General features: G+C 31.7%; 1 protein-coding gene across 1 annotated transcript; it reads right to left on the reverse strand.

Moving 5' to 3' along the window:
- Positions 1–372: 372 nt before the first annotated feature.
- Positions 373–11108, reverse strand: LOC124942693 (probable pectinesterase 29). The gene is made up of 6 exons (XM_047483242.1): positions 10904–11108; positions 1885–2038; positions 1601–1760; positions 1282–1491; positions 663–910; positions 373–535 (listed from the first exon to the last, which is right to left on the reverse strand). Exons 1-6 carry the CDS (start codon positions 11106–11108, stop codon positions 373–375), a joined length of 1140 nt encoding a protein of 379 aa, XP_047339198.1.
- Positions 11109–16550: the final 5442 nt, after the last annotated feature.

Below are 16550 nucleotides of genomic sequence, written 5' to 3' on the forward strand. Positions count from 1 at the left end.
GGTATTGAGCAATTTCACACTTAAGGGTAATTATAGAATCATATTGGTACTGAGGAATTTCAGATATGTTTTTTTTTAGAATTAGATAATCAAATAGTTAATTAAATTGCAAAAATGAACTTATTAAACAAAAATTTATGGTGAACTTAATCTCAGACTTAAGATAAATTCATTCATTTTAGTTAAGAACCACAAATTATATTGTACATAGAATAAGAAAAAGTAATTTTGCAATCATAAATAGAAAAAATATATTATCACAATATTATAATATTATTATAATATTATGATAATATCAATATTATTATATTATTTGAAATTATAACAAGAAAAAGAATGAATCATCTGCATTAAACAGTTTTTTAAACCGAATTAATAGTTAGGTTGCTTATTGATCCAACCTTCTTTGTCAATGTAAGAAATGCTTGTGAAATACTTCAACTCGGTTGGGCTAAGCTTTTTCTCCCATTTGACTCGCCCCGAAGTGTTCGCTCCCCTTCCATAGCATTTTTCTTCAACGAAAGTTGTTCTTTCCCTATTTTATTTATTTAATTAAAGAGTGCCAATTAAATGAACGAATTCATCGAGAAATGTATAGAAATGTATAGAAAATAGCTTAATTGTCATCAAACTTAAATAAAAGATTATATATATGATCTTACTCATGACCAGTGGCAGTCCAAGCATCCCATCCTTGAGGAACAATAGAGGCTTCAAAAGAGGAGTTGAAGTAAATGACTCTTGCATACTCTCTCCAAGCTCTTCCCAAATGGGCTAGTCTTGGTCCCACAATCTTGCATTCCTTGAAAACAAACCCATTTGGGTCATTTGGTCTCTCTCGTCCTTGAGCTGTAATAAATCCTGCTAGTCTTTTGTCTCTTCCTCCATTGATCACTGATATGGTACATCCCTATCATTAAAAATACCTCAAAATATTTAAAAATTTGAATCACTTTCTTGGGCCAATACTAATATAATGAGCAACTAATTCAAGGACCCATTTTAAGATATTCATTATCATTCCTTTTCTTTTTATAACAAATTTCGCACATCTACCAAATCTAATATTTTTATTAAAATTAAATATATGTAGAAATCACTTCATATCCAATGAGAGAAGCACTATATATATGTCTTCAAACCAACTTTCCAAGATATGAATCTAATTCAATTTACTAAGAGTCTAAGAGTAAAAAGTATTATATATAGTCTACACATAAGTATTTAATAAATTCTTTAAAATCCCCAAAAGACAAATTGTTAAGGAACACAATCAATTACCTCATAAATGGATTGACCGGCACCATAGATGAAATCGAGGACTCCTACAATGTTGCACGACTTGAAATAATGTCTTCCGTGGGCATCACTTAAAGTATCTTGCAGTCCTAAGAAGGAACAATGGTAGAATGATGATTTATCACCCGTAATTACAGCTGCAACAGCAATTGTCATTGCGGAATCATTTTTTGGTGGGTAATTGTATGAGTTCTACACACAAAAATGTAGGACACAATATGTTATGCACAATCAAAATATAATTTAACCTATTCAAGCTAGATTTCATTCAAAATGTAGTTATATAAGAAATAATCAATACCATAAAAGTAATATGTTTCACTACAATATTATCTGCTAAAGAGATGAAAGTTGAGTTTGTGAAAGCTGAGCCAGGGCCACCCCCAATTATACTTGTCCTTTTCTTTGCGTCCCCTTTGAGATATATAAATGGTTTTCTTACTGGAATTGTAACTTGTTCCCTACATTAACATTAGCATTTTATGAAACCCAATAATAATTACTTTTTTAAATAAAGGGTTCTTAGTGGAAAAAATATTAATCATGCTTATATAAAAACAAATTGAAAGTGATTAAGAGTAATACTTGTAATCACCGGCCATTACTGAAATACAAATCCAACGAATATTATTTTTTGGGATGGAATCGATTGCTGATTGGATGGTTGAGAAATTACCCCGACCTAATTTATCAACATAAATCGTTCTATAAACAGTTGGTTTACTTGAGACAAGTGTCACTGCAAAGAGTGTAATGAAGCTCCATTTAAGCCAAAAACATGACATCTTCTATGAATGTTTGAGGAAGATGTGGGGGTTTTCAATTACAACTGATCAGAAAAGTTTGAATGTTATATTGTGTTTGTAAATTAAATTAAATATGTTAAAACATGTCATTATTTTGTAATCTAATATGAATTTGTAATCTATAATGATGGTAAATATTGAGATTTGGTAAGCATTTTCAGTTATATATGAATCAAGATTATGAAAATTTTTATATACTATAATTGTTTAATATTTATGGAATATTTTCAAAAGTTATATTTTGTTATAATTAATATCATTTAATACTTTATAAAATATCCAAAACAAATAAAAATAATTAAAATAGATAGATAAAATAGTAACAAAACAAATATAATTTATTTAGTAATCAACGAAATTGTTATTTTAATAGAAATGGTGAAAAAATATAAAATACATTTTGTATGGAAAATATATATACTACAATCTTACAAATAAATCAAAATTTATGTTAATGTTTATTTTGTTATAATTAATATCATTTAATACTTTTTAAAATTTCCAAAACAAATAAAAATAATTAAAATAGATAGATAAAAAAAGTAACCAACAAATATAATTTCTTTAGTATTCAACGAAATTGTGATTTTAATAGAAATGGTGAAAATAGAAAATACATTTGTAAGAAAATATATATACTACAATTTTACAAATAAATCCAAATTTATGTTAATGTTTCTTTTGTTATAATTAATATCATTTAATACTTTTTTAAAATTGCCAAAAACAAATAAAAATAATTAAAATAGATAGATAAAAAAAAGTAACCAAACAAATATAATTTATTTAGTATTCAACAAAAATGTGATTTTAATAGAAATGGTGAAAAAATATAAAATACATTCTGTATGGAAAATATATATACTACAATCTTAAAAATAAATCAAAATTTATGTTAATGTTTCTTTAGTTATAATTAATATCATTTAATACTTTTTAAAATTTCCAAAACAAATAAAAATAATTAAAATAGATAGAGAAAAAAAGTAACCAAACAAATATAATTTATTTAGTATTCAACTAAATTGTGATTTTAATAGAAATGGTGAAAAAATAGAAAATATATTTTGTAAGGAAAATATATATACTATAATCTTACAAATAAATCAAAATTTATGTTAATGTTTCTTTTGTTATAATTAATATCATTTAATACTTTTTAAAAATGCCAAAAAACAAATAAAAATAATAAAAATAGATAGATAAAAAAAAGTAACCAAACAAATATAATTTATTTAGTATTCAACGAAATTGTGATTTTAATAGAAATGGTGAAAAAATAGAAAATACATTTTGTAAGGAAAATATATATACTACAATCTTAAAAATAAATCCAATTTTATGTTAATGTTTCTTTTGTTTAATAAATATTTACAATATATCCTATTTACTTAGTTTATGTTGTAATTAGAAGTAAAGGAAATGTTGTGTATAAAAACAGCTTCAGACTAAAAAGTTGCAAAAAATATAACTTTTAATTATATATATATATATATATATATATATATATATATATATATATATATATATATATATATATATATAATTTAGTTATGTAAAATGATAAAAAAAAAATTGATTATAAAAGAAAATTAGTATTAATATTATTAATATAACCTAATGTATCAAATAATTGATATTAAGTGAACTTCGTACATCATTAAAATAAAGAAGCATAAGAATTCTATCTTTATTTTAATTTTAAACTAGTTAAAGTTTTACGACTATAAACTTATACTTATAATTTAATAGATTGTATAATTTTTTTTACGCTTTAAGATTATGTTAGGATCGGTGTTAACAATAGAGACTGGATCTGACTATTGTGAACAGCTTATGACTTCAATTCGGTTTTAATTCTGTTAGAAGTTAAAAACATATTTCTATTCTTCACAAATCTTTACAAACTCTTGAACAAGTTTAAGTGTGGAACAGTTTGTTGGATTTAAAGCTTCAGATGAATGAATGTAATGACAAGAAGTAAAGAACACATAGAGTTTTATGGATGTTCAGAGATAAAACTCCTACGTCACCCTTTCTTCCACAACCAGAAGGATATCCACTAAAAGACTTTGCTTGGTATAGAACACACTACACAAAATCAGTCAAAAACCACAAGGCTTAACAAGTGCCTACTTCTGAACTTTTATCTAACTCTCTATTGAACAGAACAATTTCTATTCAACTACAACACTAAGATTTCACATAGAAAAGAGTATATGAATTACAGTATGATCACAACTAAACAATAAGTCATTTTCTCTTGAGCTTTAGAGAGAAATTGGACAATCAGATGGCAAGAACATATATGTGAGCAAAGGATTTCTTCAAGTGGTTCGCCTGTTGTTCTTGAGTAGCAATTTATTTTTGAAGTACACCAACGGTCGAATATTCTTTATGGACACGTGTTCTCCTTTTGTTCACGACATCTATTAGTACGGGATTACAGTAGACTTTGAGCATTGGGATCGTGGTCGTACCAGACAAGTAGTGCGCTAAATATCCTCTGATACTGTCTTGTACTAGAGAGATACAACGTGGGAATTTTAAGTGATAAACGCGTATGTGGCAGTCTTTCATTTGTTGGGATCATCTAGCTTGTTAGACTATTGAAAACGATAATTGCAGATGAGTTGAGAACGTAGTTAGACGAATGCTTCTTTTAGACGACTGCTAAAGTAGTGCATCAGACGTTCTTCTTTAGACCGCGTCTAACTACGCTTCCCTTTTGACCGCGTCTAAAGGAGTTAGACGGAGTCTAACTGCGCTTTCCTTTAGACGACGTCTAATTGTGCTTACCTTTAGACCACGTCTAAAGGAGTTTGACCGCGTCTGACTGCGCTTTCCTGTAGACCACGTCTAAAGGAGTTAGACCGCATCTAACTGCGCTTTCCTTTAGACCACGTCTAAAGGAGTTAGACCGCGTCTAACTGCGCTTCCATTTAGACCACGTCTAAAGGAGTTAGACCGCGTTTAACTGCGCTTCCCTTTAGACCGCGTCTAACTGCGCATCCCTTTAGACCATGTCTAACTGCGCTTCCCTTTAGACTACGTCTAAAGGAGTTAGACCACGTCTAACTGCGCTTTCATTTAAACCACGTCTAAATGACTTAGACAGCGTCTAACTAGACCATCTTCTTTAGATCTGTACCTACACAAGACGAATAACCTAACTATGTTTTGTTCGTTTGCAACATTAAATTAAGCTCTTCAGTTTTGCTTGTGCATAACTAAGTTTTATTTTAATTACACCTCACATCATCAAACTAATGTGAGCTCATAATTAGAACAATATTTATTTAAATAAACTTATTTTCTAATGAGGTTAAAACTTAGTTAGAAGATTAGGAAAATTAGCAAAAATCCAGTCAAATTAGATTTCATATTTAATCAAAGTTTCCCATTAACAAAGAAAAAGCAAAATTTCTCAAAATGGGACACTCTTATCCTCCTCTTCCCTATATTAAAGCCCTTTTTCTTGATATTCCCCTTGATTTCAGGCCGATTCTTTCCCCTTTTTTGACATCATCGGGAAGAACATAGTCCTAATATGCTCTTAGAGCCCTTTAAAACCTTAGATTTCTTCTCTTGACCTTTGCCCTTCCTACTCTAAAGAAATAGTTATAAACACTTTGATTGTCCAAAACTTTTGAAGACTTAATGAGGACTCCACGTCCAACATTAACTCGGAGATAAGCGAGTAGCATGCTGAGATGAGCAGCATACCTAGTTGGATTCCTTGGAGAAGAGATCAACTTTACCAAGTTATCGAAGAGGATTTTTTAACAGTTGATGGCTATTCCCCTAGTTATAGCCACCATCATTTCAAAGATCTTTTAGGAATAGACTTTTTTGGCTACCTTAACCAAAAGGGATTTAGAAATGATGTCGTTGAGTATGGAAAACTCGGGTTTTAGGAAAGATTTCTTTCCGTGAGTTTTGACAGGGAAGGAGGTATCTGAGAAGACAAATTTTGTCTCACATAGGATATCATCTAAAGAGGTGGGGAACTCTAACAGCCCCTCCGAAGGAAGCTCAAAAAATAGAGCGAAAGTTTCTTCAACGAAGGATACTTCATCTCCTTTTATTGTTGTCGGGATAACTCTATCTCCTATTATCCTTACAAACTCAAAGAATTCATAAACCTCGAGTTCGTGAATTATGACAAATCCCCCGAGGAACTTCTTCAGGCCGGAAATTTCAATAGATTCAAACATTTCAACCATTTCTGAAGAAGAAACAGACTCGAAGTTTTTTTGCAAAGTTTTTAGAGCAAAAGATGTCATTTCTTAGCTTCAGATTTTGAATGAGATAAAGGACTTATGGTTGCAGACAGCTCGTAATCTTAAGAGATTTCTATAGATAGAGAAAAAAAGTATTCATACTCACAAAGAAGATGATGAATCACTTAGGGTGTATTAGTTACTCTTATAGAGTATGACTGACACCTAGCTACAAAAGTTATTATTAAAAGTAAACTATCATTTAATTTTTAAAAAAACATGTTCCCAATAAAATCATCATTTAAAATAGAAGACGTAATTTAAGAATCATCATAAAATCCATCATTAATTTAAAAGCAGAAAAAAATAAACCGTCAGATATATTTGTCATATTTGTAACATTGAAAGACATGTATCTTCAAGTTATTCGAGGCATTAGTGTTCAATTTATGGGTAGGAAAGTATATGAACAGCTCATAAAACTTTGGACAGTGTCCCACTCGTCTGAAGATGAGATGTCTAAGGACAAACGTAGTTATCCTTTACCTCTAAATTGGGTAGACGTATGTTCGGACGACGTCTAACTACGCACGTCTACAGACGCTTCAAACGTATGTCTTCACAATTAGACGTCTAACCAAGCTTATATGCAAGTTGCTTAAACATAATTTGTCTAAGTACATTGTTTTCTTTAGACGACTAATCTAATCAGTCCGACTGAAACCTCCATCTACATATGTTTCTCCAACCACTTTAATCAACAAATGTCCCCCTCAATTTGTGCATCATTAATAAAAAATAAATTCATTTAGGTCTACAAGACCCAAAACATTTCTAAAGTAAGAAAACTTAGTCTCTAAGAGATACTTCGTGAACACGTCTGCCACTTGATGATCCATTGAGACATATTCTAGACGAATATATTTCTGACTGACATGCTCCCGAATGAAATGGTGTCGAATGTCAATATGCTTCATCTAAGAGTGCAACACCGGGTTTTATGTAATTGTTATGGCACTGGTGTTGTCGCAGAAAATAGGTGACTCGTCCGCCTCAATTCCGTAGTCCCTCAGCTATTGTTGAACCCACAAAAGCTAAGAGTAGGAAATAAGATGATCGTCAAGGAATTGGCACGTCCCACTAGTGCTCTTCCGATCAATCTTGCAGTCTGCATAGTCTGCATCAGAATAGCTAGTTAAATTGAAACTGGAATCCTTTAGATACCACAGTCCCACATTTTTAGTTCCCTTAAATATTTCAAAATACGCTTAGCAACGACATAATGAGATTGTTTAGGGTTAGCCTGAAATCTTCCACGGATACCGACAACAAACTGAATGTCTGGTCGACTAGTAGTTAGATAGAGTAGAGAACCAGTGATCCCTCTATAAGTAGTGATATTGACACTCTGGCCATCTTCATCCTTGTCAAGCTTGCTGGATTAGCTCATTGGAGTAGCTGCAGCTGAGCAGTTCTCCATGTCAAACTTCTTTAGCAGCTCCCTAGGGTACTTCTCTTGGTTGATGAAAGTGTCATCTTCAAGTTGACGAACTTGAAGACCGAGGAAGAAATTCAATTCTCCCATCATACTCATCTCGAATTTGTCCTATATCAACTTAGAGAATTTCTCACATAGTTTGGGGTTAGTTGACCCTAATATGATATCATCAATATAGACTTGAACAAGAAAAATATTAAAATATTTAACAAATCTAAACAAAGTTTTGTCTACTGTGCCAATTACGAAATCATGATCAAATAAAAACTTAGTTAAAGTTTCATACCAAGCTCTACGAAATTGTTTAAGACCATATAATGCTCTGTCAAGTTTAAAAAATGGGATTTCGTAGTGAGTGATCTTAAAATCTAGGCGGTTGTTTGACATATACATCCTCATTTAAAATTCAATTCAAAAATGCACTTTTCACATCCATTTGATAAACTTTAAAATTCTTAAAAGATACATAACCTAAGAAGATTCTGATTGCTTCAAGTCTAGAAATAAGGGCGAATGACTCCTCAAATTCAATTCCCTTCTCCTGTTTATAGCCTTGATCAACTAATTGGGCTTTGTTTCTCACAACCAAGCTATCTTCACTAAGCTTATTTTGAGAAACCCATCTGGTTTCAATAATTGATGATCAATCGGTCTTGAAGTCAGATGCCACACTTTATTTATTTCAAATTGATTCAACTTATCTTGAATTGCATTGATCCAATCTGAATCAAGGAGTGCTTCATTAATCTTCTTTGACTCAATTTGAGAAATAAAGGCGGAGTTTGCCATTTCGTCTAGTAATTGGCATTTGGTCCTAAAAGAAGCATTAGGATTATAATTTATTAATTCAGGTGGATGATTTCTGTTCTATTTGAAGTTTGGTCCTAAAGGATCAGACGTCTGGTCAGACGGCCTCGCGACGTCCAAACTGTCAACTATCTGCTGATTTGTATTTTGGACGTCTGGTTGACTATCAACCGGAATAGCCATCTCATCAGACGAAAGTGTCCTGTTGGCCGAAGCTTTGTCATCACTATCATATTCAAGACTTGTCACTTCTAATATGTTAGCAATTCTAATGAATTCGTCAGAATTATTTTCAACAGATTCATTACAAACAACATGATAAAATTATTCAACAGTTAGTGTTCGATTGTTAAACACTCTATAAACTTTACTGACTGAGAAATATCCTAGCATGATTCCAACATCTGCTTTAACATAAAAAGTAGTCAAATAATTTTTCCCATTGTTGTGAATAAAACACTTACACCCGAAAATTTGAAAATATGAAACTTTTGGAATGCTTCCATAAAAGAGTTCATAAGGTGTCTTGCAAAAGCGATTATTAATCATTGACCGGTTTTGTATATAGAAAGCTGTGTTTATGGCGTCTTCTCATAGTTTCTGAGAAACACCTAAGTCGGCTAACATAGATCTCGATACTTCCTTCAGTGTTTTGACTCTCTTTTCAGCAACACCATTTTGTTGTGGAGTTCTAGCACTAGACAACTCGTGCCTAATACAAAACTCCTCAATGTAAGAAGTTAGGCGTTAGTTGGTGAACTCAGTTTCCCGGTCACTTCTAATCTTGATGATGCTTAAAGTTTTTTTTTTCGTTTTGAAGTTTTCTAAGGATCTTAATTAAATTCTCAGTCGTCTGATCCTTAGATTGTAAAAATATAACCCAAGTAAATCTTGAAAAAACATCAATTATGACCATCATGAATCTCATTCCTCCCAAGCTTTTTAATGGAATTGGACCAAACAGGTCCATGTGTAATAGTTTTAGGCATCGATTGGATTAATATTTCCCCTCACTCTTGAATGTTGATCTGACCTGTTTGCCCAACTGGAAAGCATGAAAAACCTTGTCCTTTGAACACTTCAAATTAGGTAAACCAAAAACTAAATCATGTAAACAAATGTTTTTAATGGTTTTAAAATTAAAATGATTTAATCTCTTATACCATAGCCAGTTTTGATCATTTTTGTTTATCATACATACGGGGTTAAATATCTTATTTTTTCTAGTTCATCTTTTAAGAAATTTCTACTCTACTTCCGGTCGGCAAGGTGTTACCATGTTGATCCTTAACCAGACATGCATGTGTTTGAAAATCAACAATAAATCTATTATCACATAATTGGCTTATACTAATCAGCTTATAACATAGGTTTTCAACAAGTAGCATGTCGATAATGGTGAAGTTACCAAGGATGGTCTTACCCTTACCCATGGTCTTACCCTTGTTGTTGTCACCAAATGTGATCTTAGGCCATGAGCATTTCGTCAATTTGGTTAGTAATCGTTTATCTTCGGTCATGTGTCTAGAACACCCACGATCCAGATACCAGACGGATTCCTCCAAGAAACTAATCTGTTGTGCCTATAAAAATACATATTTACATCTTTTTGGTACCCACATTCACTTGGATCCTCTATCAATCAGTCCTTTGGGGATTCCATATTTGAGTTATCTTGATAGATTTCTCATGTTGTGTTGTGATTAGTGCGTATGATTTCGGCTTAGTAGACATCTTCCTTCTAGCAGCTGATCCGTTAACTTTAGAGGATGGTTTTTATCTAAAACTCCTTGACTTCCTGTTAGGTTTTGGTTTTCCAAACTTGTTGGATGCTCCCTTCCTGGGCTTCAGCCCATTTTTAATTGGTTGTACATAAATAATCTCATCCTTTAATGTTAAGTCCTCATAACTTGGATCAGTCCCTTTATCAGTTAAACTACCTTTGACAAAGCTTATAGTCTTAATCTTGTATTTCTCCGTGTTTAACTTCTTTGACGACTGGTCTGGGCTAGAATTGTCAAATCTTAAACCAGATTTGCATCCGGAAGACCTCAGCGTACTTATTTGTTGTCTGACTGCATCTCCAGACCTCGTCCAAGAACTTACCACATAAGTCAAACGTTGGTTTTAAGAAAATAGTGTTTGAACCTTTTCCTTGAGCTTATCATTCTCAGATGAGAGCTCAACCACTTTGTATTCAAAAAAATTTGGTTTAGAAGTTTGAAATAAAGAAGAGTTATCAATTTCATATTTCAATCTCATTTTATTACAAGAGTCTAACAACTTCTTGTACTCAATGACCATGTCATTAAGTGTAGTAGTTAATTCATCGCTTGTGAACTCTTCAGAGGAGAAGTCAAATACCTCAGATTCTTCTTCTGCCATGAAGCAAGTAACGTCTTCATCATCGATGTCGCTGGATGATAAATCATTTGAGTCACTTTGAGCCCACTTGGCTTTGCTATCAGCAGCCATGAGAGCCTTCAGCTCTTTCTAGTTCTTCTTGTCAACTTTCTTCTTCTCATCTCGCCTTGACTTCCTACATTCTACCTTGAAGTGTCCTAGTTCATCATAGTTAAAACATTTTAAGTTAGCCTTATAGTTACTCTTATCATTATTGTTATTATTTGAAGAGCTTGAGTTAGGATTTCTCTTCTTTATGAATTTGCCAAATTTCTTCACAAAGAGAGTCATGGCGTCGCTACTAACCTTTTCGGCAGAAGTCTTCACAGCAATGGCAGTAGGTGGCTCCTCAGTAGTTACCAACACTTTGGTAGAGATGACGGATGTGGAATGCTCCTCTTCATTTCTAGAGTTTATCTAAAACTCGTAGGCCTTCAGATCGGCTAGAAAATCATAGAGCTCTATCTTGTTGAGGTCTTTAGATTCCCTCATCACCATCGTCTTAATATCCCATTCTCTGGGCAGAATATGCATTACTTTGATCGCAATCTCTCTATTATTGTAAGTCTTGCCCAAAGTATATAGAGTAGTGATGATTTTACTGAATCTCTCATCGAACTCATTCAACGTCTCTCTAAGACGCATCTTGAAGTTATCGAACTGTTGTGAGCCAACCATGAGTTTGTTTTCTATAGTTTGCTCATTTCCCTCACACAGTTGATTCAGCTTCTCCCAAATTTCTTTGGCAGTGGGGCATGTGATTATCTTATTGACATGTTATCATCCATTGTCTTGTAGAGGATGTCTTTAGCCATGTTGTCGAGGTTGTTCTTTCTCTTATCTTCACTGGTCCATTCAGATCTTGGCTTCTCAATCTTTATCAGACCATCAGTGATGACAAACCACATGTCATCATCTATGGAAAATAAATGAGTTTGTACTCTCACTTTCCATCCGTTGTAGTTTTCTTTACAGAACATAGGAACCTTATTGGTGGCATCCATAGACATGATTTTGGATCTGATGATGCTTGAGAATAAAAAACAGGGCTCTAATACCACTTGTTAGGATTGGTGTTAACAATAGAGACGGGGGTCTGACTATTGTGAAAAGCTTATGACTTTAATTCGGTTTTAACTTTGTTACAAGTTAAAAACATGTTTCTATTCTTCACAAAATTTTACAAACTCTTGAACAAGTTCTAGTGCGGAACAGTTTGTTAGATTTGAAGCGTAAAGAACACATGGAGTTTTATGGATGTTTGGATATAAAAATCCTACGTCACCCTTTCTTCCCAACAAGAAGGATATTCACTAGAAGGATTTGTTGGTATAGAACACACTTCACAAACCCAGTCAGAAATAAGAGGGCTTAATAACTGCTTGCTTTTGAACTTCTAGATAACTCTCTATTGAACAGAACAACCTCTGTTCAACTTACAACACTGAAATTTCACACAGAAAAGACAGTATATCAATTACAGTATGATCACAGCTAGACAATAAGTAATTTGCTCCTAAGCTTTATAGAGAGATTGGACAATTAGATGGAAATAGAAAATATGTGAGAAAGTGATTTCTTCAAGTGGTCCAGTTGTCCTTAAATATCAATTTATACTTGAAGTACACAAACGGTTGAATATTCTTTGTGGACACGTTTCCTCTTTTTGTTGGATGGCCGCTAATAGTACAAGAGAACAACACACTTTGAGCATTAGGATTGTGGTCGTACCAGACAGCTAGTGCGCCAAATATCCTCTAATATTGTCTTGTAATTAAGAGATGCAACGTGGGCAATTTGAGTGATAAACGAGTACGTGTAAGTCTTTCATTTATTGGGATCAACTGACTTGTCAGACTATTAAAAACAGTATGTGCAAATGAGCTAAGAACGTAGTTGGACTAATGCTTCTTTTAGACGACTATTAAAGTAAGGCATCAAAAGTGTTTCTTTAGACCGCATCTAACTGTGCTTCCCTTTAGACCGCATCTAATGGAGTTAGACAGTGTCTAACTGCGCTTCCCTTTAGACCGCGTGTAAAAGAGTTACACTACTAATTAATTTTGGCCTTTTTTTAAATTTCTTACGCTTTAATTTTTAGAATTTTTCCATTTTAAACATTTAAAGGGTTTGCATGAGATAAACAAAAAAGAAAGAATAAACAAAGACAAAAGAAAAAAATAAAGCAAATAACTTACACATAAAGTTATCCTAAAAATCAACACTAGACAAGTTATTAATCTAAAATTAATTGGTCTAAGTCTAGATTAATTTTCAAGAACTTTAGTGAATTATTTAAAGGGTCTAAAATTTTATTTTATTTTTTTGGGTTTTTATTTTTAGAAATTTTAAAAAAGTCATAAGTCTAAGAAAAATCCTAAGTCTAAGTTTGGGCTAGGTTCAATTTTAGTTAGGGTTTAATTGGATCAATCAAGCCACAAACTCTTAACTAAGCAAAATAAAAAAATGTCAAACAAAAATAAACCTACATCTAAAATGCAGAAATAAAAATAAATAAATTAATTAATTAATAAATAAAAAAAATAATTAAAAAAAAGAAGCTAAAGACTGCAGCAAGCGTCGCCTGGGAAGTGTCAGAAGTCTGATTCAGCAGCAGCTGCAGCAGAGCAAGCATCGTCTAGAAAGCGCCGAGACCCTTGAAGAAGTGTTGGGAGGCTGAAGAACAAGCGTCAGGAATACACGCCACTACAACAGCAAAGTCCGCTGCTCCAGATTTTCCAATCTAGACCCTAACTAACTACGACTTTGGTGATCCAAATGGATCCCAGACTAAATAAATAGAAATTAGTTATGTTATTAACACATTTATAAACAATTATATAAAGTAAAATCATATATCTAACATAAAAATATGAAATAAAAAAATTAACAAATCAAAGCAAATTGTTCTTCTTTATTTTTGGCTTTAAGTTTTATATTTTTATATTTGAAATGACCAATTTAAGGGCCGATTTTTGGTTTTAAAGAAATTTTAGGTCAATGTCCTTTATATACATTAAGTTTTCTTTTTTTTATTATTTAGATTACATATTTACAACAAGTAAAGCAAAAATCCTAAACACCTATCAAAATAGAAAGCTTAAAGAAACAGTGTATGGAATTAAATAAAAGAAGCGCAAACAAAATAGCTTACAATGGGGCTGCTCTTTTGATGTCAAGGGTGGTGTTTTATCTAAAATGTACTAATAAAATCTTGTGACCAACTTAACAAGAGTGGTGTTTGATTTTCAAATAAGCAGCCTAGGGGAACTTGAATATGAAAAAGAGAGAGAAGAGAGAAAAGTAGGTGAAGGTCGAGAGTTGAAATCCTTTGCTAGGGTGTTAAGAGAGGTATTTATAGGCAAAGCTATGAAACCCTAGGGCCCAAAGACCCATTTAGCACACTTGACCGTTGGAATGAGATTTCTCTTTTAAACAAATACAAATGTTTAAAAAAAATTGATCAATCTCCACTTACATGTCACTAAATATCAAGTAATATCCAATAGGATTTAAGCTTTAAATAATAATGATATAATACTTGGTCATTTTAATTTATAATTAAAAAATTGACCAAGACCTTCATGCTTCTCTTCAACACACGGCTGAATTATTATTCATTTGCCAACTTCTTCCTTTATTTTAGCAACCTCTTTATTCTTCTTTTTTCTTCTTCTTTGACCTAGGGTGCTTCTCACGATTGTGTAAACACCGTTATCTTTTTATTTTTCCACCGTTATCCCCTTTACACACCCTTTCATCCTACAAAAAAAAGATTTTATTAAAAACACAAATAAACAATTTTATTTTTAATTATTCATATTTCTAAGGAACAATTCTAATTAAATAAATAAAATGCTAACTAACTTATTCAAGAAATCAAATTGCAAAATCTAATCTAACTATATTAACAAACTAATCTAACAACTAATCTAGTTAAAAGAAAACAAAATATACCTAACGAAATTTTATAAAAACGCTAATATATATTTTGTAAAATAATTTTTTATTTTTTATTTTTTTATAAATACCCAAAGTAATTAATTAAATAAAACCTTGAATATTCTAAGTATAATAACTTCTTTAAGTGTTGTAACATAGTACTACCTTAACTTTATTAAGAATCCAAAATCAATTATTTTCAAAAACTCAATTGTTCTAAAAATAATCGTCTTTAATATAAATCGTGCAATGAGTCCGTGAATGAATTCGAGAAAATTTTATAGACTCAGATTTATTATAAGCATAAACTATAAAATTAGGTGTGAAAAATGAGTGTCTACAACCACGTCTAACTGCGCTTCCCTTTAGACCACGTCTAAAGGAGTTAGACCACGTCTAAGTGCGCTTTTCTTTAAACCACGTCTAAAGGAGTTAGACCGAATCTAACTAGACCGTCTTCTTTAGATCTATACCTACACAAAGATAAATAACTTAACTTAGTTTTGTTCGTTTGCAACCTTAAATTAAGCTCTTCAACTTTGCTTGTTCATAACTAAGTTTTATTTTAATTACACCTCACATCATCAAAATAATGTCAGCTCATAATTAAAATAATGTTGATTTAAATAAATTTATTTCTTAAGTTCATTTTAATTGACTCAACAGATTATTTTACATAAATAAATTTAATATAAATTTATATATAAAACATAATTTACTTATTCAAATAAATAAATTTATATAATTAGTTTTATAATTATAATTATTATTATTACATAAATAATAATTAATATTATTTTAAATTAACTCTTAAATAACTATTTTAAATAAAGTTACCCTAAAATGTAATTCATTAACAAAATAATGATAAAATCATTAGTAAATTTTATAAGTAAAATTAGAAGCAATTAATATAATATTATTAAAAAAATTTAAATGGATATAAAATTAAAACTTACTAACATATATTTATATTCAAATGTTGAGGATATTCTTTTTTATCAAAACAATTTTTGCTAGTCAATCCTTCTCCCGCTCCCCATTTCTGCGAATGCGATTGCTCTCGAACCGGCATCGATTCACAGCCTTCCAACCTAGTTGTACAAAGGAGAAAATGTATTTCTCTTCATTTTCAATTTATCTCACTATCGTTTATCTTTTATTATTTTCTTACTAGATAAGATCTAAAACAAACAGTAGTGTCTAAGGTGTTCCACGGTAGCAAATGAATTCAGATACGCTTGCCAAGGAATTTGTCGATCACTACTACTCGACATCCAATACGAATCGGGCGTCCCTCACTCATCTATACTAGGATTCATCGATGTTGATGTTCGAAGGCCAAAAAGATCCAAGGCTCTCCTAACATAGTCGCCAAGCTCACTAGCCTCCCCATTCAGCAATGTCAACATAACATTACCATCTTTAATTGCCAACCTTTCGACCCTATACTAGCGGCATGCTCGTTTTTTTCAGCGGAAATCTCCATCTCGTTGGCGTGTTATAAAACTCAAATGCGTACAATAACTACTGTAACGATTTATGTTTAGTATAAGAGTTAATATCAACCAT

The sequence above is a fragment of the Impatiens glandulifera genome, chromosome 1 (assembly GCF_907164915.1).
Source record: "Impatiens glandulifera chromosome 1, dImpGla2.1, whole genome shotgun sequence".
Lineage (NCBI taxonomy): Eukaryota > Viridiplantae > Streptophyta > Magnoliopsida > Ericales > Balsaminaceae > Impatiens > Impatiens glandulifera.